This window comes from Physeter macrocephalus, chromosome 11 (assembly GCF_002837175.3).
Source record: "Physeter macrocephalus isolate SW-GA chromosome 11, ASM283717v5, whole genome shotgun sequence".
In the NCBI taxonomy this organism is placed as follows: domain Eukaryota; kingdom Metazoa; phylum Chordata; class Mammalia; order Artiodactyla; family Physeteridae; genus Physeter; species Physeter macrocephalus.
Genome location: NC_041224.1, coordinates 9,382,660 through 9,405,577, shown reverse-complemented (window position 1 = coordinate 9,405,577; position 22,918 = coordinate 9,382,660). Strand labels below are relative to the sequence as shown.

Sequence of the window (22,918 nt, the reverse complement as noted above, 5' to 3'; positions counted from 1 at the left end):
GGCTCAGCGGCCACGGCTCACGGGCCCAGCCGCTCCGCGGCACGTGGGATCCTCCCGGACCGGGGCGCGAACCCGCGTCCCCCGCATCGGCAGGCGGACCCCCAACCGCCGCGCCCCCAGGGAAGCCCACGATTTCCTCTTTTAACTAGCTGCATTGATTCAACTTGAAGATGTACATTTTATTCTGAAATTGTGAGGTTTTCCTCTGTTTTCTTTTCTGACATGACAACATCCTCTGTTTTGTGACATAATGGTAATTCCAAATATTAGGTGCCTGTCGTTTTAAGTCTTTACCAAAAGAAAAGTGGACTAACGTGTATATGTCTTTAGTTATGTCCGTACACTCAGATCCATACATATACTCACACATGTATACATATGTATCAATAGGTATATGCATACGTACATAAATATCTATACACTATTTATATGAACACATACACATATAATTTTTTTCTTTTCTAAATTTAATGGTTAGTAATATCCTAAATATGGAAACCACTGAGCTATTTCCCGAACTGTCTTCTCCTGGGGAGGGAATATGACACATTACGATTTACTAGCTCACAAGAAATCATGAGGTCCACAAATGGATGAGACGGCCAGTGGGATGAGTCAACTGGAGGAAACGTCCTCATGCTTTTCGAGTATCCTTTTGTGTCCCAGAGAGCTGACAGTGTTGCTGGGCGTACAGGATGCGCTCGATGGAAAAAGTCCTTCCGGTGGATTTCTTACTTATTGGAACATTTATTAAAAGTTTTCTTTAATTGCTATGGGACATGGGGAGAATAAACCCTGGATGAAATAGATCTTTATATTTGTTCTGGATGTAAAAAACCTTGATTTGTTATAAAGCATTGCTGTGCAGATTGGGATGGACTGAACTGGAAAAAAATTCAGCTAAAGGACTGAGAATGTATGAAAATTTAGGCCGCTTGCTGAAATAAGCTTAGGCTTTAGTCTACTCATTAGCAGCAGCTTTTCAAAGCTCTCCTTTCTTTTTTCACATCTTATTTGGCCCTGATTAAATCATATAGTGGAAGTATTCAGACATCTAAAAGCAAACTGGGCTTTGAATGAATTCAGGTGTTGTCATGGGGTCCCCCAGAATGGAAATTGAATATATTTTCAACAGTGGACCTACTAAATAATATTTAAGTCATCAAAAGTTATTTCTTTCCGTTTCTTTTCTTTTTAGGTTCTTGGTTTACATAAGCAGGAAGCCTCAGAGTTTGGACATTTCCATGAAAACAAGGACCATATCTGGAAACTGCTGGGATTAATTGGAGGCATCCATGGATTTTTCTTAATAGAAAAATGTTTTATTCTTCTTGTATCACCAAGTGCCGAGGTATATTTTAAATTTTATTTATCTTTTATGTTAGGGCTTCATGATATTTTTCCTTTATTTCAGAAATACTTGTTCAAAAGTAATTAACATCTTCATGAGGTTGTCTATTTAGGGATGGCACTCTGATTTCTAGGACACACAGATCATTCTGACTGAGAGCTTCCTTATAAGCATGATTATTAATTTTTCAAACATCTGTTGCTGGGCCATTACTATACTTATTACAGCCTCCTATTTGACCTCCCTGGCTAGTTTAGAAACAGGAGAGTATTTCATGTCTGAGAATGAAGGGCTTTAAAGGCCTAGCTACCAATCTGTGTTTTGGGTATCTTTCTTAACCCAAAACAAATTAACATGCAAACAAAAACTTTGAAAATTCCGAAAATTATGCATCGTTTTCTATCTTTAGGACATTTAAAATTATGCCAACAAGAAGCTCGGGAGTGGGAATTCCAGCAAATCTTTTTCAGCTTGAATAATTGCTTTCATTGTGCCTGCATTTGATCAATTTCTACATATATGATGAAATGTAAAATGCAGTGTGGCATATTTTTAGATTTTGTTTCTTTTTGCTCATATATATTACCCTATAAGAAAATACATGAACAGTTTTGTGGGATAGTTAAAAACATAAATGCTTGTAAAAAAACAAACAAACAAACAAACAACTCCAGGAGACTAAAATAAACTTTCCCTACAAAGTCCTGGGATTCTGCAGTCTTCATGTTTTCTACTTATTCCCTGACTTTCTTCCCGTTCACTTACTATAAAATGCTTGTACTCAGGGCAAACACTACTATCTTTTAAAAGACTTCTAAACAAACTTTTAAACAAGCAAACACTACCATCTTTTTTTTTAAGTCAGAAAACAAGTCTTTATTAATTTCTATTAATTAGGTATTGTAGGTATAAGCAGAAGCAATATATGTTATAGTCGTTTTCCTTGAGTAACTGATGCTATTGGTATTTCTTTTTAACATCTTTATTGGAGTATAATTGCTTTACAATGGTGCGTTAGCTTCTGCTGTATGACAAAGTGAATCAGTTATACACATACGTATGTCCCCATATCTCTTCTCTCTGCGTCTCCCTCCCTCCCACCCTCCCTATCCCACCCCTCTAGGTGGTCACAAAGCACTGAGCTGATCTCCCTGTGCTATGCGGCCGCCTCCCACTAGCTATCTGTTTTACGTTTGGTAGTGTATATATGTCCGTGCCACTCTCTCACTTTGTCCCAGCTTACCCTTCCCCCTCCCCGTATCCTCAAGTCCATTCTCTAGTAGGTCTGTGTCTTTATTCCCGTCTTGCCCCTAGGTTCTTCATGACCTTTTTTTTTTTTTCTAGATTCCATTTTTCTGTGTTAGCATATGGTATTTGTTTTTCTCTTTCTGACTTACTTCACTCTGTATGACAGACTCTAGGTCCATCCACCTCACTACAAGTAACTCAATTTCATTTCTTTTTATGGCTGAGTAATATTCCATTGTATATATGTGCCAAATCTTCTTTATCCATTCATCTGTTGATGGACACTTAGGTTGCTTCCATGTCCTGGCTATTGTAAATAGAGCTGAAATAAACATTTTGGTTTACTATCTTTTAAAAGTCTTTTAAAAGACTACTATCTTTTAAAATATCAGCACTTGTTGTTTATTATCCTCCCTAAATTTATTCAAAAATTCTACTTCATGCATCAAAAATAAGGTGGTTTATGGATGGATAGAAGAATGGTAGATAGATAGATGGGTGATAAAATAGGTGTAATAAAATGTCAGTGGTAGGTTCTAGGGAGTGAATATCTGAGTGTTGACATCACAGTTCTTTTAGCTTGTCTGTATATTTGAAACTTTCCACAATAAATAGATTTTTTTTAAAATTCTGTAGAAATTTTTTCTGTTTTAAGGAATCAGGGTTGTTCTCTGGCCTGGAGCCCAAGCTAGGGTACTATAGTAATTCAGGAATTAGGAATGACAGTTTCAATCCCAACATTTTCTTAAAAACTTAGGAATCCCACTTTCTCTAAAAATTTAGGAACTTAACCTCCACAAAAGGAGTTCTAATCTAACTAAGCATTAAAGACAATAATAAGATCCCCATTTATACACAATACACTAGCGTTCATGGACTGGAAAAACTAATTCAGAAAGCCAACATATCAACTTAGGCATAATAATTAGAAATGTAACCAGATGGAAATGAGTGAAATAAATTCTGAACATCAAAAATTATATTTTTTTCAGATGGTCCTTGGACTTGTCAGGGAACTTAAAATGAGTTTTAAGAACGTAATTTTAAGATTCATGATATTGTGTAAAAGAAAAGGAATGTGAATATTTTAGAAGCTACAAGTACTTTAATTGGTGAATATCTTTCTGGAGATATTCATTTAGTAGTTACAGGGTACAGTACAGTTTCGATGATCATCCTTTTGGTATCTACATCAGAAAGAACTCACAGTTTAATTTTGCAGTAAATAAAAAGACAATATAAAACTACCACCGTTCATGCTTTTGTAAATCATGACTAGAATTTTTGAGGTTGCATTCTTTTTTTTTATTGAAGAATAATTTATTTAAAATGCTGTATTAATTTCTGCTGTACGGCAAAGTAACTCAGTTATACATACATGTATTCGTTTTTATATTCTTTCCCATTACGGTTTATCACAGGATATTGAATATAGTTCCCTGTGCTATACAGTAGGACCTTGTTGTTTATCCATACTATATATATTAGTTTGCATCTGCTAACCCCAAATTTGCGGTTGCATTCTTAAAGCATTTAGACTATGCATGATGTTTTAGGGCAGTCCTATGCCCTAAAACATTCATTTTAGCAAGTATTTATCCTCATGAAATTCTCCTAGTACCCTTTTGGTGTCATCCACCCCTTTGGCCAATACGCAAAATGTTAAATAGAACTGTGGAATTGACAAAGGCTACACCTGTGTTCTTCTGGCTTCAGCACTAATTTTAAACCATCTTCATCCAGCAGGGCATGTCACTGGTTAATGGGCATATGGGACATTCCCGCCATCTTGCATTCAACAATGAATTAAGTGACCAGTCAGACAGAGGCAAATCTGCTTCAACTATCCAGTTGGTAGGTTACCGACCTGAAGTATTCTACTGATTTGATTACCTTCTTTCCTTTATTCCTTGATAAATAGATGAGAATCTGTAGGCTAGATAAGTATTAATAGAATCCACTCCTGATTTGCCTATTCTTGATCATGATAAATCCCATTTGGAAAACTTTGCCAAACACCTGAAAGCTGTTTTCAAGGGTAAAATGCATTTTCCACAGATTCAAGTCAGTGCTCTCTGTGCCTCTTTGAAACACATGTGGATCAGATTGACATAATAAACATATCCTTAATCACTCTGTTTACAAGTTTTCATAAACCAGCCGACCTTGACATTTCTCCAGTCTGAGAAATCCTTAGTCATGACTAGGTGAGGCCAAATAAATGTTGAGCAAGGAATTAGAGGACCTAAGAGTGGAGGGTTCATTTTGTAATGTAGGAGAGAAGTGATTCTGTCCAAGGAGATGTCTCATAGTAAGTTCCTTCTGTTACACTGAGTTTTCCACAACAAAAATCTTCCGTGTGAATTCTCAAAACACAACCTCCAATCAGGTTCAAAACAATATTCCCATTTTAATTCTTAAAGTCATAAATAAAGGGACTGGAAAAATATGAAAATATATAACATAGTTAGAAAACGTGCCTCCTATAACCATGGCCTTGGGGGAGGGAGTTACAGTTCAAGAGTAGATTCCTGAGTAGAGAGAAGTAAGCTATTCCTGACATATTAACCTGGCAAAATACAAGTCTGGCAGTAGATTGCAGAGCTAGAGCTAACTCAGGGATGTGAACAAAAAATATTTCTTTACAAAAGCCTTATTGTGTTTGTTGTTTAGATACGTCACATGTGGTTTGAAAGAAGATAACTTCAGGCTGAGATTAGTTTTTAAATCACTTTAATGCTGACCTCGTTTCTTCTGTGTGAATGAAGGGTCCAGAGCCCCAAGATATAAGCATATCTCGGATGCTAATTCAATGAGTTTAGAACGATTTGACTACTCTAGCTCACTAATAATATACTCACCATTTCTTTTGTTTTTTAAGTTGCAAGATCAACCTAAAGAGAAATAGAAATAATATGAACTTTTAGGATTGTTTGATGGGTCAATTTCCTGTTTTTTTTTTTTTTTTAGTTATTTCTGAGATATACATTTTGAATTTCCTGTTTTTTAAGGAAGAGGAACTCACAAATATTTCCAGTCATCAAAGGAGTTTTAGATATTTGCCTCTAAATTCCTTTACATACTGTGACAATATATAGCTTTTTGGGAAAAAAAAAATCCTGGAATAAATATCTGAACTCCTGTCTTTTAATAGTCTTTTGATCTTAATCAGGCTTTTGATATAACGTAATTTTTTAAAACCCCACATTTTTCTTTTGTTTCCAGATCCACCAATTTCAGGCAAGAGGCCTGTCTACCTCTTCTAATCCTGTATCCTTCAGATCCTACCTTCTCAGCCATCCTTCTCCAAAAATAGCCTATCGTTACATCTTTTGAATAACTGCTGTTATTCTAACATGTGAATGTTAAGTTTACTTTCTCTGTTTACATTTAAAAAAAGATGCTTATGTCTCACATTAAATTTGTCTCAAAGTTTCCACAATTTTGGGTGATAGGAATATGCTTCTAAAAGGACATGTTCCATAGACAGATAAGAAGTATTCTTTTCACACAATAGAACAAGAATCTTAGGCCTAGGGAGGGAAAGTGTCTTTCCTGAAATTGAACCATGAGTCAGTCTCTGAAATAAAATCATATCATCTCAACTTGTAGAAGTCAATTCCAAAATCTCACCTTCCTATCATGTGAAAGGATGAAAAATCTTTTAAAATTGTATTCTTTTGTAAGTTTGTTGATCTCGTTTCTTAGTCAGCAAGTTTTTGTTTTTGTTTTTTCCTGACTGGAAACGCAACAGAAACAGCATCTTATGCTACAAAGAATGAAATGAAGTGTTGGGTTTGCAATGGTTTCTTCTCCACAATCTACTTAAAGATCAGAAGAGAATTCTAGATCCACAGTCTACTGTACAGGAGCAGGGCCAACTGAGGTCAAGAATCAAGAATCATTTTTTTTTTTCTACGGCTTTTGGGTTTCATAAAGGCTTCCATAATTTAATAATGAATTACAGACTATCTAAGTAGCCTCTAGCTCTCTATGGAAGACATTGAGCTACGTAAGAGTGCTATTTTCAGCTACATGTAGATAGTGGGAAAAACATGTTTGCAGACTCTTGGCTCTACCTTCTGTGTTTATCTATGAAATTGAAAAGTTCTAATATACTCCAGAGGATCAAAATGTCTTGATAATCAACATAACTCTTCATGTTTCATTTTTTGATAAAATGATGACTATTGCTTATCATTCATATTTTATTTTTTAATTTAAAATAGAAAGGCCCAGAAGATGCACAGGCAGCTGAAATTCCTATAGGCAGTCTGAACACCCCCAACAGAAAATGTGAGTACCAATTTTAAAAATCCAAACATTAAATATAGAAAGTGCCATAGAAAGAGGCTATATCCGTTTTGAAATAAATATGTGAAAACCATGTAAATTTCATCTTGGGTATGTATTTCATTATTAAAAATTTTGCAGTGAAATTTTTAATAAGGGCTCATTCCTATCAGTCTTTGAAACCTACTACACATTAATATCAGTGTTACTTCATTCTTTAAAAATGTTTTCCCCAATGGCTTAAAACTGATCCTCTGGAAACTTCGATTATTGTAAATACTTACGTGGTTATCAAGGCTCGTTTAAAATCCTGCTTACATGATGATTTGAGCCTTTTACTTCCCATGAAGTCTGGAGACAGCACTGTTTTTTTTGTCTTCTGTCACAGTTTACTGATAATTCATCACAAATGTCTATCTCATTTACGATATTGTCATTAACATGGTGGGGTTCAAATCAGTGCTATCTCATTATTCACATCTTATGCTATAACTCATTTGATTGTATAATTTGCATCCGGTCTTCTTCTTTCTATGATTTTCCCTATTCCTGAATTTGATTAACCGGTTTTGGTTAGGACTTTATTCCCTTTTGCTCATGCTTCTGAATAATTCTGAGAACTTTTTTTTTTAAAGGTCTGTGTTGGTTTTCATCATTTGCTCCTGAATCCTTGCCCCATTTTTCTCACTGATACTACTCTTTTGTAAACACACTTCTCAATAGTTTAATGTTAAGCAGTCATGATTAGTTACGCCCATTCTATCAGAATAAGTTAGTTACCTGAGAAGAAAAAGAGGTATTTATTGCATACTTATTATATTCCAGGCATAATGCTAAACACATGACATGGATTATCTCATTTAATCCTCTTACACTTTACTGAAGTAAGAATAATTAATATTCAAATTACGCAAATGAAGAGACCAGTCATTAGAGAGGGTAAGTCACTGCCCAGGACTACACAGCTACTAAACTCTAGCATTGAGGGGCTAAGAAATGCTAATGCAGCAACAATTTCCTTGTGATCATTCATTCAGGCATGCATCCCTGTATTTTTTTCACATTCTTTCATTCATTCAAGAAATGTTTGGGCTTCTTAGGTGGCACAGTGGTTAAGAACCCGCCTGCCAATGCAGGAGACACGGGTTCGAGCCCTGGTCCAGGAAGATCCCACATGGCGCGGAGCAACTAGGCCCGGGAGACACGGGTTCGAGCCCTGGTCCAGGAAGATCCCACATGGCGCGGAGCAGCTAGGCCCGTGAGCCACAACTACTGAGCCTGCACTCTAGAGCCCGCGAACCACAACTACTGAAGCCCACGCACCTGGAGCCCATGCTCCACAACAAGAGAAGCCACCGCAATGAGAAGCCTGTGCGCCGCAACAAAGAGTAGCCCGCTCGCCGCAACTAGAGAAAGCCCACGCACAGCAATGGAGACCCAACACAGCCAAAAATAATAAATAAATAAAATAAATGAATTTAAAAAAATGTTTGAGGATGTTTTAGGCACTGTGATTGCACTGGGGAATAAAATTAGGAATGGTCTTTATCCCTGGGTTGCAATGTGGTTGAGGATATAAATGCTAATAAGAACAAACAAAGTGGTAACAATCACCGTTCTGAATGTGTTTGATGTTTTCACACCTGTAATTTATTTATATGATTCAAAATGTGTAATTACGTAGTCTGTCCAATTCTTTTTTCAGGACATTGGTAGTGATTTTTTTCCTTCTAAATCTTTAGTTCCGGGAGAAATTTTAGAATGCCTGGCACCTAGAAGGTATATCAGAGACATTTCTTTGTATTTGTTTTTAGAAGAAAGGAAGTGGAAAGAAGGCTACACCTAGTCAAATTAGGAGCAGAGAGTGGTTGTAATAATGGAAGTGGAAGTAATAATGATGGTCTTATTCAAATATTTTGTAGACCTCATATCTTTCTACTTCAGATATCAATCTTGCATACAGAATGATTAGTGAACAAATCCAAATTCAATTATGCAACTGCCCTTTTTGCCAGGGACATATTGAGTTAGCTTCTAATATTTGATTACTTGTTTCATATTACCTCATTGGTGGAACTCAGGATGTGAAAGTCCTATCCACAGTCTGATTTAAATAAACAAAAAGCCGCATGACACAAGATCCAGCCTGGGTATTACCATGGAAAACCTCTGCTAAGTCAGAAATGTGGAGCTCAAAATGACTTCCATGTACCGAAGGAAGGGTAAAATATTATTGATAGCTCTGTAATGAGTACATTGATTAGCCAGTGAACGCTTGTCTTATCTTCCACTGAGTAATGTTTCAATTGCCTTAAACAACATGCACAATGTGCTCCTTGTTGTTTATATGCAAATATGTATATTTGCCTTGTGGCTTGTTACATGGCCATGATCTGACATTTAGAAACCCATCATCAGAGATAACAAAATAATAGGCAACAAAAATAGGCTGCAGTGTTTCTTGGCAAAGTATAAATTGGGTAAAGGTTTTCCATCCAAATATATGCTGTTAATAGCAAAACTGTATGTAGGCATACACACAGGCATGGATTGGAAATCACAATTTATTTGTATGCTGCAATGTTGTCACATGGATTACTTTAAATTATTTGATTTTATTTCCACAAAGAAGAGCTTTACTTCTGAAAATTGGCAGGAACAGCTGAGTGACCTGTTTGCATTTTTAGGCTCAGAGAGCTTCCAGGCAATGCCAATAAGAACTCTCTGAATTCAATACTTTGATATTTATTCTGTATTTTTATGACTGTTGCTTAAAATCTTCTCATTTTTGTTAAAGAATGAAATGAATTAGGAAACCACCAGAACGATAGAACTGAGTCTTACCGTGATGGTTCTAAATAAAGCATGATTTTGAGATGTAAAATGCATGGCATGTCTTTCCAACACAGGCAATACACTTATCTCCTGGCTGATAGTCTGGGCTAGATCTGCTGTTTACTGAAGTTCCTTATTTCACAGTGTGGGCTATGAAATAAGTCAAATCATATCCCCCCAGTAAACCATATTACAATACAGTCCCTCCACAGTCTGAGACCAGGTAACAGAAACCAGAAGGTAACCTCTTCCAATTTTTATTGAGTGTCCAGTTATTAGAATATTGTGCGCAGTTCTAATAGTAACAATAGCAACTCCTAACACCTGTCACACAGTATACATCAGCTGAGTAATTAGACTACAGCAATTGATTTTTTTAAAATTATTTATTTATTTATTTATTTATTTGTGGCTGTGTTGGGTCTTCGTTGCTGTGCGAGGGCTTTCTCTAGTTGCGGCAAGCGGGGGCCACTCTTCATCGCGGGGCGCGGGCCGCTCACTATCGCGGCCTCTCTCGTTGCGGAGCACAGGCTCCGGACGCGCAGGCTCAGTAGTTCCGCGGCATGTGGGATCTTCCCAGACCAGGGCTCGAACCCGTGTCCCCTGCATCGGCAGGCAGACTCTCAACCACTGCGCCACCAGGGAAGCCCCACAGCAGTTGATTTTAATGGCTGTTCTTATCAGATGGTATACCTAGGTAGTTCACTCTCAGAATATGTGTTATCCCTGGAATACTCTTTGTATTTGTTAATGGTTCCAACCCATAATACTAATACACAGTTTTAGGTTTTTGAAAACAGAAATTCTGTCCGTCAAAAACTTGAACCCAACTGTGATCTAATTATTTCATTAATTAAACCCATTATGGTCCAGTTTATTTCATTGGCTGTCTACTAATCAGATAATGTATATAATGTAATAGAATCGCACGAAGACAGCTTCTCTTTATTTTATTCAACACCTAGTTGGTCTAGTCAGAAAGACAGAACGTTCAGTAAATGTTCTAAAGCTAACTTTGGGATCGGAAGGGATGGAAGCGGTTCTGCCGTGGTCACATTTGGGGAGTGAAGGAGGCAGTAGGGGAGGGTGGTAGCACCAACCAGAAAGGGGAGCTATCACAAAGTGTCAGGAGGTTGACAGTTGACTCCAGGAGACTGACACAAGGGGCAGTCTGACTCAGGGGACAGTTTCAGAAAATAGACTCCATTTTAATGGCCTTCTGCCTCGAGGGTCTTAAATTATTTAAAAATGCTACACAAAAGACATTATGTGCAAAGGTCATCGAATGTATTTTGGAAAGTTATAACAGTGTTTTTTTTATCTTCTTTTGGCACAGCTGAACAGGAGGATAGAAGAGCGAATGCCCTAACTTATCTCATAATTAGACACATTAGAAAAATGGTGACCATAAATCCAAGTGTACCATATTGGTTGCCGTATTCGCATCTCCGGTCCTGACCTATTTTGAAAGCTGAGACAAAGTGGAGTTACTTAATCTGGTGCAATTTAAGAATGTCGAGTCTGGAGGGGAAAGTTGGTCGTGACTGAAGGATTCCATGAACTATGTAGTGCTCTGTTAATGCTTCTTACACCTTTGTTTTGGTTCTTTAGGCAAAACCATTAGCTTGTTAGCAATAATGATCCTGGTTGGGGACAGCCTGCATAATTTTGCAGATGGCCTAGTCATAGGAGCAGCCTTCTCATCTTCATCCGAGTCGGGAGTGACCACAACAATTGCTATCTTGTGTCATGAAATTCCCCACGAAATGGGTAAGTCTGACAGTAGAATCACTCTTCCTGCTTGCTGAGAAAATCATAATATATTTCTAGCCATGGTTTACTAGGCTTCTTTTTCCAACACATGATTGAAAGATGAATACTTTCTGTTCATAATTTATTTAAACCATCAAAAGCAAAGAGCTAGAAAAAAAATTTCTGTACCTCAAGGTAGAATTCAATTAGACCCCTTTATGATATTTCCTGGATCCAGAAGTGACTCTTTTTGGATTCTGGAGAATTCTATATGGGAAACAGTCATTAAAGGTGGGGGGAAGGGATAAATTAGGAGGTTGGGATTAAGCTATACACACTACTATATATAAAATAGATAATCTACAAGGACCTACTGTAGAGCACAGGGAACTCTGCTCAATACTCTGTAATAACCTATATGGGAAAAGAATCTAAAAAACAATGGATGTATGTATATGTATAACTGAACCACTTTGCTGTACAGCTGAAACTAACACAGCATTGTAAATCAACTATACCCCAGTACAAAATAAAAATTAAGTTAAAAAATAAATAAAAATACTGGTATAATAAAAAGATTCTTTAAATTTATTTTAAAAAGAACTTCAGCAAAACCTTTAAAATCTGCATATTAAATATGAGAAAAACATTAATAGGAGAACTTCTGATCCATTATGTCAGCAAACAGGCCAATGAGATAAAATAACATTTAAATTAAAGCCAAACCATGGTTTCATCAACCTGATTTACACAAAATGTCTAAAGCCAAGTGTAACATTGAAATGACAGGCGTATGGTATCAGATTCATGTAAGACCCTTTTTCTGGATAATCTTAATAACCCATGTAATTCAAATCCTGCCTCCCAGGAACCAAGAGGAGGCGGAATAGACATTTCTGAAACAGGCCCAGAAAGAGGAGAGGCTGGTCCCAGGCACACGCGTGCCCTAGAGAGAGGGCTCTTGGCAGTCACTCTTTCTTATCTCACGTTCACGTTTACATTGCCCACTTGGGCCACCCCTGACCTCTTGGGTTCTGTGTCTGTTGCCCAAAGTCCTGTCACTGACCATCACTGACACATTCCTTTCTGAGGAGTTTATCCAAGGTCCTGCCTGAATCCGTTAAGACATACCTGGTCTGGGGCCCATATTGTATGGTCCTATTTTAGCAACTATAATAAAACCCAACAGATGTGGGTGACAGTCTGCGACAGGCCAGCAAAAATGTCTGAAGACCTGTTCATAGGATTAATTACGCAATAGAAGTAGGAAACTGAGTCCCCAGGCTGTCTCTTTTTAAAAATTTTTTATTGAAGTATAGTTGATTTGCAATGTTGTGTCAATTTCTGCTGCATCGCAAACTGACTCAGTTATACACTTATAGACATTATTTTCCATTATGTCTCTTTATTGAACTTCAGCCTGTTCTCAATCCCAAAACTAAGAAATAGAGCCTCTCAGATTACAAGATCATTCTACTTTTGGAGGAGAAGTGTAGAGGGAATAAGGTCTTTTTTCTATAATCATTAAGGCAGTAAAACATTTTCTAAAGGAAAAATTTGTTTTCCTAACCAACTTTTGCCATGATTTAAAAATCTCCTTAAGTCATTTTCTCTTTCTCCATAGCAGTTCCTGCCTAAGTAAAAAAAGAAAAGCCCATATAATGTTTACTGCCTTGGGATTTTGCCTGGCAAGTTTCCAGGTAAAAAGCTTTAGAAATCCCAGGGCAGCAAGTACTTTATTTTGCATTTGTCTAAGTTGAATATGTCACAGGACATTAGGAAGTAAAGAGTGTGTCACAGTTCTCTCTGTATATACTATCTTCCAGAGCAGTGAAAGGAACAGAACTCTTGAAATGTAACTTCCTAAAGTATAATGAGTTAGGCTATAAATCCTAGAGAAATATAGGAAAGTGTTTTATTAACTGATCATTCAATTTTACTTATAAAATTGGCCCCAGTTGCTGAAATTTGAAACAAACTAATAGCACACGAGTTGAACAAAGCCATCATCAGTTAAATGATAATTCTATTTTCTTTTCCCTTAAATTTCAGGAGACTTTGCTGTGCTCTTAAGCTCTGGACTTCCTATTAAGATTGCCATCCTGATGAATTTTATAAGTGCTTTAACTGCCTTCATAGGACTGTATATTGGCCTCTCAGTATCCACGGATCCATGTATTCAAAACTGGATCTTAACAGTTACTGCTGGGATGTTCTTATATTTATCCTTGGTGGAAATGGTAAGCTTTGTGGTTTTTCTATTTTGTTTTTCCAAACACTAAAAATGCAAAACAGAGAAAAAGCAAAACGGAAGGATCGATGGGGAGAAGAGAAGAAGAATATAGACAAAAGTATAAAAGAGTAGGGAAGTATCCTGTGCAATCCAAGAACGTAAGTGGTAGGCAGAAGAAACGTAATTTGAGATTCAGAGAATATTGACATTCTTTTAACTGAAATTAAGTGGAATGATGGAAACCTTTATAATTGTCAGAAAGTGCTTGTCATTTCATCCTGCTCCAGCTTTGCGTCTAGAAAAGATGCCTATACTTCCAGCTGAAAAATGAAAAGTTCTGTTAAACAGCCAGCCATTTTGTTTATACATTAGAAAATACTTCAACTGAATTTGTCATTAAATTGAAGAGCTCTTTGGCTTAATGAACCAACCCTATCTTTAAGTTGCCAAAGCGCTATCATGCTGGTGAAATGAGAAAGATTATTATAGTATTGAGTCTCTAAAATTGCAAGATATTTTTCCTGAAGAGGTCCTTGCTGACATCAATGGTTAACTCAGTCGTCACGTTTCATCCCCTAGAATCTGAATTGAACCTGGGAAATTTCACATTTTTTTTTTTGCCTCTTAAGTTCTGTTCTCTGCAAGATAAACCAGTTTTTTAAGGTCACCTTCTATTAGTTTATCTACAACTTACATGTCTTTTTTTTTTTTGGCTGCGCCATGGGGCTTGGAGATTTTCGTTCCCGACCAGGGATTGAACCTGGGCTCCGGCTGTGCAATTGCCAAGTCCTAAGCACTGGACCACCAGGGAATCCTCTACAACTTACATTGTCTTAAGATAAAAGTCATAATGATTTTCCTGTCTCATGGGCGGGAATAAGGCAAATTAAAATGGCATAAATTAACAAAAGAAATACATATTTTTAAAATCACCCATTTTTTAAAAGAAGTCTTTATTGAATTTGTTACAGTATTGCTTCTGTTTTATGGTTTGGTTTTTTGGCCACGAGGCATGTGGGATCTTAGCTCCCCAGCCAAGGAACGAACCCTCACCCCCTGCATTGGAAGGCGAAGTCTTAACCACTGGACCGCCAGGGAAGTCCCAAGAAAAGAAATATTTAAGACTTAAAATCAATAGAAAGCCAATCTGATCAGAAATAAAACGTGATTACATGCATCCTGGAGCAGAAACGTAAAATAAACAATCTTGAAGGTCATATGTGGAACAGGACCATTGGGGTTGACTAGTGATTTGGCAGAAACCAGCGATTGTCCTGGAAGTAAGTAAAGAGACTGTTTCATAAGGGAAAAATTCTGGAAGGCAGGAAACTGGGCTTATACAACCAGAAGAGTGCATTCTATAAGCTGAATTCAAGAAGGGGACTCTTCAAGTAAAACCACCATCTTCAACTGCGCTGTAGGGACTTCCCTGGCGGTCCAGTGGTGAGGACTCCACGCTTCTACTGCTGGGGCTTGGGTGGAGAGGCACGGGTTCAATCCCTGGTCAGGGAACTAGGATGCCCCATGCCTGTCGGGGCACAGCCAAAAAAAAAAGGAAACCCACTGTAAATGCTTCTGACTTTTTGGTGGTCTTTCTTAATTCTCATGAGATTCAAGTATATGAGGTAAACACCAAAATGTACTTTCATATTTGGAAATGTTCTTACGTATTGTCTGTGATACTCGGGGAATTCCCTAATCTTGACAGTGAATATAGTCAAAGGTGCAGCTGATTCTACCCATCTTTTCTGAACCCCGGCCCCCAACCCGCAATCAGTGTTAGAGAATCCCGCCATCCTTCCACTTTGAGAAATCTGGATTTCTCGCCGTGTGTGACTTAGAAAGCACACGGCCACTCATCACTGAATGTTGTGAGCTACCTTTTGTTTAAAATGTCTGTAGATCCGTCCTTAAGTTCACTCTGGAGCCTCCTGATTTTCAGCTTTGCATTTCTTTTTTTTTTTTAACATCTTTATTGGAGTATAATTGCTTTACAATGGTGGGTTAGTTTCTGCTTTATAGCAAAGTGAATCCGTTATACATATACATATGTCCCCATATCTCTTCCCTCTTGCGTCTCCCTCCCTCCCACCCTCCCTATCCCACCCCTCTAGGTGGTCACAACAGCTTTGCATTTCTAATTCCTTTTTTCTTTAGGAGTTCGTTGGGGGCAGTTGCTATATTCTTTTGAAGTTGATTTTGTGTTTTAACACAGTGTAGTCTCTCTTCAAGTATGATGGATGTGTATGTACGTAGTCAGTCCTTTCTCTTTGTCTCCTAAAACTGACCTGAAAAGATTATCAAGAACCATTTGAGCCCTAAGCTAAAGACATCATTTTCCCCTCAGTGTTTCTTCTCCCGGTCTTGTAAGGATAAAGAATTGCTTGTAAGAAAACAATGTGGCTGACATCCTATGAAATTCTAACTAGAAGAAATCCTGACCTTATTGCAAATTACCATTGGCCAAAGAAAAATCAGCATCCTGGCAAAAAGACAGGAAAGAAAATACTCTGAGTTTCCTGGGGCTACTTCCTATAATCCAGGTCACCTGCTCTCACGGCCTTTTGAGTAACTTCTAAACAAATACGGCTCTTTCACATAGTGGCAAGTTTAACTGTTGTACTCTGGGGCCATGCCAAAGAAAATACTTTTTTGTCATTTCAAGGGAAGAGAACAAGGTTTCGAGACTCTGTACAACAGCAAAGAAAATAAATGACAGCCACTGAAGGGTAAGGGGGAATACTTTCATTCACTGGCTATTTACCAAATTCTGGAAATTTACCAGGCATCTTCTGAGCAGGGTTAATGTGAAAAGATTAGCTAGATTTTTGCTTTGCTTATTTGTTTCAGAGAAATTGAGTGTGTTATTTCAAACTCCTAAAAGGAAAAGAACTGGGGGGCGAAAGTCTTCACTAGGCAAGTCTGCCAGCCTAAGATTCTCCAAAGTGCAACTGCCTTATCCAAGCACATCACCTCTCAGTTCCACTGAATAGTTTCTAAAGTGAGTTAAGAATGAATGCAGCTCTGGGTGGCCAGAGGAAATTCATTCTCTATTATAAAGATCCATGTGCTAGACTGGGTTTCCCCAAAGCAGCGTCTAAGACAAAGGCGTGTGTGAAGTCAGTCACCTTGGGAGCAGGGGTGAAGGGTAGGTGGAGTGAAACAGAGAAGGATAAAAAGTCAATAAAACAATGGGTTTTTATTAAGTTCAGTACCACCATGGGGCATCCACCACACAGGACCTACTGAGGGGGCTTCTGTCCCCATTGTTCGTTGGTCCCATAAGCATCACCTCCCACATTTCAGGCGATACATGCCTGAGTGCCAGGGGAGTTCCCTGGCAGCCCCATGCCACCACGCCGAGGAGCCCAGGGCAAGGAAGGAGGAATGTAGTGTAGACCCGAAACAAGGCTTTGTGCGGGGCTGGTTAACGCCCTCTTGGAAATGGTCTCTGCCGCAGTCGCTGGGGTGAGAGATGGGCTGAAAGAAGTATGAACTAGCACACACGTGCTGGCCGTTAACCGTTGGCCCCATCCACCACTCAAATATGCTCCTGGTCTCCTTCACTTTGGAATTCCATCTACACCAAAGCCCCTGCAGAGCGGTAGACAGCAAAAATCTCCACAAAGACTTAATACAAGGTAGTTAGTGGAAACAGTCTCTAAACCCCACTGGTCTTGAGGCAATATTTGATATTCATGATCTCTGTCCTTCCAGCAGACAATCTTGATTCTCCCCACCTTCAGGCAGCACTTTGGCTGACCTCGATTTCATTCCTGGCAGGGACACCCAGATCTTCCCTGAGGGATCCTCTTTGTCCTTGTGAGGCCATAGTTCCTGTGGTTACCTGTTCGCCATTGTCACCAGGCATGGAAACACCAAGAAAGGCTCCAAGGAATTCTCAGGTTTCCAGATACAGTCCTTGCTCACTCCATTGTGTAGCAATCACCCTACTCCTCACGGTAACCACTGACGACTGTTCCCATCAGCATAATAACTTTTTTCTCTATTGGTTGATCCATTAGCATGAGACGCTCAAGTGACCAGGTGGTCGACATAACTTCAAGTTCAGGGGAAACACTCCCTGGTGTATTCTCCTCAAGAACAAGGATCTGTGTGATCTGATGGTGCTAAAGTTTGCAGGAACAGGAAGCACAAATTCTAAAAGCAGAAAAACTGGCAATGATTATATACTATTGCTTCGTGATTTTGCCTGTTGTTTCTGCCCTTATTTCTATTATTTCCTTCTACTCACTTTGCATTTAATTTTCTGATCATTTTCTGGCTTAATGAGGTGGAACGATGTATCATTGATTTTAAATGTTTTCTCTTTTTCTAGTATAAGCATTTAAAGCTGTAAATTTCCCTCTAAGCACTGCTTTGCTGAGTCTCATGTATTTTGATATGTTCTGTTTCCAGTACTGATCATTTTGAAATGTTTTTAAACATTCACAACATCTCATGATCTTTTTCTTATTTGACCCAGGCACTATATGGAAGTATGTTGCCTAATTTCTCAATATTTACAGCTTTAAAAAATATCTTTTAGTTATTTATTTTAATTCTTGCATAGTCAGAGAATATACTTTGTATTATTTTAGCCCTTTGAAATATTCTGAGACTTTTTTTTATGGCCCAGAATGTGGTTTATCCCGGTGAATGGCCCCATGTGCACTTGAAAAGTACATGAGTGCGACTGCTGTTGGGTGAGGGGTTCTGTGAATGTCAATTAAGTCAGGTTGGTTAATAGTGTTATTCATATTTTCAAATTCCATAGTGAGTTTTTTCTCCACTAGTTCTGTTAATTATTGAGGGAATGACTGAGGGAGTTAGAATACAGATCTAACTTTGTGGGTTTCCCTATTTCTTTCTTAGTTCTATCAATTTTGCTTCATGCATTTGACACTCTGATATTAGATGCATGCATATATAGGGCTGCTATGTCTTCTTAATTGAATTGATACTTTTATCACCATGAACGATTCCCCTTTATCTCTGGTAGAAGTCCTTGTCCTAAGTCTCCTTTGCCTGATGTTAATATAGTCACACCTGCTTTCCTGCTTACTATTTGCACAGAAGATGGAAAGTAAATGGTAGGGCTTTGAGAGAGTATTTGAAGTGATGAAACAGGAGAAATGTCTGATACAATCAGCAGTGTCTGTGATTAATATGTTAATATCCATGTATCTTGTTTATCTTATTTCCCTAAATCTTATTTATAACAAATCTATTGGTTTGTGATCTTTTTCATACTCCCATGTTTGCTACAAAGATTTCATGAGATTTCTTCTTTATAGATACAATAGCCCCTGAAAGATATACATGTCCTAGTCTTGGAAGCTTGTGAATATGTTATCTCACATATGAAAAGAAACTATGCAGGTGTGATTAGGGTTTAGAACCCAGAGATGGGAAGATTACCCTGGATTATCTGGGTGGTCCCAATCTAATCACCAGTTGTTAAAAGTGGAAAACCTTCCCCAGCTGTGGTCAGACAAAGATACGTGATGACAGAAAGGTCAGAGAGATTTGACGTTGCTGAATTTGAAATTGGAGGAAGGGGACCAGGAGCCAAGGAATGCAGGCAGCCTCTAGAAGCTGGAAAAGGCAGAGAAACAGAGTCTCCCCTAAAGAATCTAAAATGGAAAAATATGTTACCAAATTCAGGTCCGGCTGCTCCCCGCTCAAAAATCGATACCCGAGGGCTTCCCTGGTGGCGCAGTGGTTGAGAGTCCGCCTGCCGATGCAGGGGACAGGGGTTCGTGCCCCGGTCCGGGAAGATCCCACATGCCGCGGAGCGGCTGGGCCCGTGAGCCATGGTCGCTGAGCCTGCGCGTCTGGAGCCTGCGCTCTGCAATGGGACAGGCCACAGCAGTGAGAGGCCCGCGTACCGCAAAAAAAAAAAAAAAAAAAAAAAAAAATCGATACCCGAGAGGCAGTTGTTGGTAGAAAGGAAAATTGCTTTTAATCTGAATGCTGGTGATCTGGGGAGATGATTGACTCAGTGCCCCCCCCCACAAACCATCTGCTTGGCCATGAAAGTATTTAAAGGGAAAAATGGAGGTAATCTCAGTTAATCATTGAGATGGAGGTCAGTGGTCACCATCCCCCGCTGCATGCAGGCTTGTTGACTTCTTGTGGTCTTTCTTTAGATGCTGTCTTGTTCACACAGTTTGTCCACACTTACTGAAGGGGAAGCAAGGGAAGAGATCTGGTCACCTGTTAATTACTTATTCTTCATTTCTACTTCTTTGATCTACAGAAAGAACCAACAAGTCAGGCAAGGTATTGTGTGAGCACAAGATCTGATAGGTGTGCTAGGGCTGGAGATGAGTAGAGCATGCGGGTGCCTGATGGAAAAGTTAGTTACAGTGTAGCTTTGCTGAGTTGACAAGAAAGGGGGTTTCCTGCTGTGGGCCGTTTCCTGCAAAGAGCTGTTTACAAATCCCCCCCCCCCATATATCATTCCATTTCTATGAGATTAGGGATGAAGGTCCATCTTCTGTAGCTGCTTCATGCTGTGAAAGGGCCTCGAGGTCTTAGTGTGAAAGATATTGACATGGGTTTGAAGCATCTCTTGGCTGACAGCTTCAGTTGCCCATTTACATATACAAGCAGAAAAAGCTACAATTATTTTGATGCCTACAAAGATACAGATTATTCTGAGCAATAGTGTTAATCCCATTCTCTTAAGGCCAGTGCTTGGAATTGTGCGAGCCATAGATTCAGTTCTGCTCAAGATGGAGCAGCTTATGTCATGACTGCAGTCTGGTCGTCATGCAGTTAGCTCTTCCCTCTTGTGGCAATTCTAGTATATGTGAAACAACTCAGGAATGTGCATCAGACACTGTCTGTGACCCTATTATCCTAATCATTAACTGCTTGAACCTGCTCTTCTGTGACCCAGGAAGGCCTGGGAGATGTCAGCTTTTCTACAAACAAGAGGCAGAGGACATGGAGGGGCCTTTTTACTTGCGGGGAGGGAGCCCACAGGGTTCTGCTTGGTTCCAAACACATTGATTTTAGTCTGGTGAGACCCAAGTCAAATTTCTAACCTACAGAACTGTAAGATAAATTTGTGTTGTTTTAAACCACCAGGTTAGTAGTGATTTGTTAACGGCAGCCATAGAAAACTAGTATGTCTCTGTGCTACTAACCTTGGTTTAGATGTGCTCGGGAACAGAGGCGGCTATGTAGGAGCTTCTCATTCTGTCTGAGAACTGAAAATTCCTTTTAAGAAAATTCCCAGAACTAAAAAAATCAGGAAGATTTCTCATAGCCACCATCTCTAAAGTTTACAAAATCTCTCAAATAGAAGGAAAAGACCAGCCCTGGAAGTACTGTTTTTTTTCAGCAGTTTGGATAAGAGAGGCTTTATTTTTAACAATATGATTTATTCTTTAAAGAATAAGTTAATTCATTTTGAAGAGCATTGAGCAGGTTATGCCAAAGAAAGGTTTATTTTGGATCCGAAACAAGATTCAAACCTTTAGGCACTTTTCCTAAGGTTTTAAATCCTGCAAAACTGTTTCCATAGCAACAAGCCCATAGAAATCTCAAGAGGCTATCATAATGGATGTGACTGGAGATGTCTCTAGAATGGGGATAACTGCACAGCTGCCTAGGATCTAGTATGTTAATAGCATCCAAGCTGATAGTGGAGGAGCTGTAACTCAGACAAGTAGGTACAGAAGAAGGAAGTGCCTACCAATTCATGCCAAAGCAAAAGAAACTCCCATGCCCCCTCCGTGTACATCACAGTGAGTTAACTGAGAATATACCTTATTCCCAGCCCTTTCCCTCCACCAGTCTTTCTCACCACATAAATCTCTGCATTGCTTCCTCTTCTACTATGCACTTGGGTTTTTTGTTTTGATTTTGTGTTTGTTCGTGTTTGGTTTTGTTTTTTGTTTTGATGCTCTTTTAAAACTTCTTTTCACTGACATAATAATGGGAGAGGAAACAGTAAGATTGAAGAGGAATCACTTCGAGCAATTTGCTTATCTACCTTCTTCTGGAAATAATATCCTCCAAGTAAGATCACAGCCACCCTTTTGCCTGGAGCATGTTCCAATTACCAGATAATTTTCTTTGTATGAAAGGCAGGGTAAAGAATATTTTGAATTTTTGAACTTAGATCCTCTGCTTTGAAAATATACCCAAACACAGAAAAAAAAGATCCATCTGTGAAACCCACTCAGTAAATAGGATTATCAACAGTCCAGATGGAGGGCATTCATTGTTTTCTCTACAGTTATTTTAGTTCAGTAAATATAACAGCTTTAAGATTGTGAATTGGGTAAAAAGAACATAAATTGACTGACAAAAGGGCCACCCTCCTAGCTAGGTTTCTCATCTTTTTAAAAGCAGGTGACTGTAATATTAAGCTATTCCTACACGTTTAGGATACCGGTCCTATTCCTTGTCCCCCTCATGCTTTCTTTATCTTCCAATTTATTGCATTTGATTGAGTCTTTCTTTCTCAGAGAACTTCAGATAAATCCAGTGCAATTCAATCAATAATCTATAATCCCAAGTTGGCTCTGGTAAATGACTCCTTTATCCCAAAAAACTAGTAAGCTGTCCTTTCTTTGAAGTCTGGCGATATCTAGGTGTAATGACCTTTAAACAATATTCCTCTATAGAAAAGGGATATTTTGTTAGAAAAGACATAAAATAATCTTGATACGAATATTTGCTTTCAACAAATACTGTACTTGAAATCAATGTGTGTGACTGACATCGTTTAAACACCCTTTTGCTGTGAAAAAATGAGAAGCGTTTAAAAACCATTTCAGGCGGCACAGTGAATATAATTTAACATTCACAATTATTTCTTCACCAAAGCAAGAAGTAGGAAAATCATTCTTACCAAAAACTTTGAAAGATTTCCATTCTCCTTCTGTAAAAAAAGAGATTTCTCTAAAAATCAGTCAAACCCTACACTTAGATATTTTCTACTGAGAAAGTGATTAATAGGCCCAACTCTGATGAACACTGAGCTCTGTAATTTTTTAAAATTGGCCACCAGAAACGTTTGTATTTTTTGCTCTTCATGTTTCTTTTCTTCTAACTAGTTTCTCAAACCATATGTGCGTGCCTGCACACACACACACACACACACACACACACACACACAGATCTTCCAAAGCAATCCATTTCTTAGGAAAATATTACAGCTGGCTGATGACTCTTTGCTGAGCTAT

General features: G+C 38.5%; 1 protein-coding gene across 2 annotated transcripts in view; it reads left to right on the top strand.

Moving 5' to 3' along the window:
• The window catches only part of SLC39A12 (solute carrier family 39 member 12), a 78,087-nt gene that overhangs the window by 38,646 nt on the left and 16,523 nt on the right, over positions 1 to 22,918 (top strand). The window contains exons 7-10 of one of the 2 annotated variants that reach the window (XM_007109850.4): positions 4,343 to 4,453; positions 6,829 to 6,895; positions 11,339 to 11,497; positions 13,532 to 13,719. In XM_007109850.4, the coding sequence (XP_007109912.2) occupies positions 4,343 to 4,453; positions 6,829 to 6,895; positions 11,339 to 11,497; positions 13,532 to 13,719 (525 nt within the window). The remainder of the gene's footprint in view (positions 1 to 4,342; positions 4,454 to 6,828; positions 6,896 to 11,338; positions 11,498 to 13,531; positions 13,720 to 22,918) is intronic. The other variant, XM_055087733.1, reaches the window with a different exon arrangement.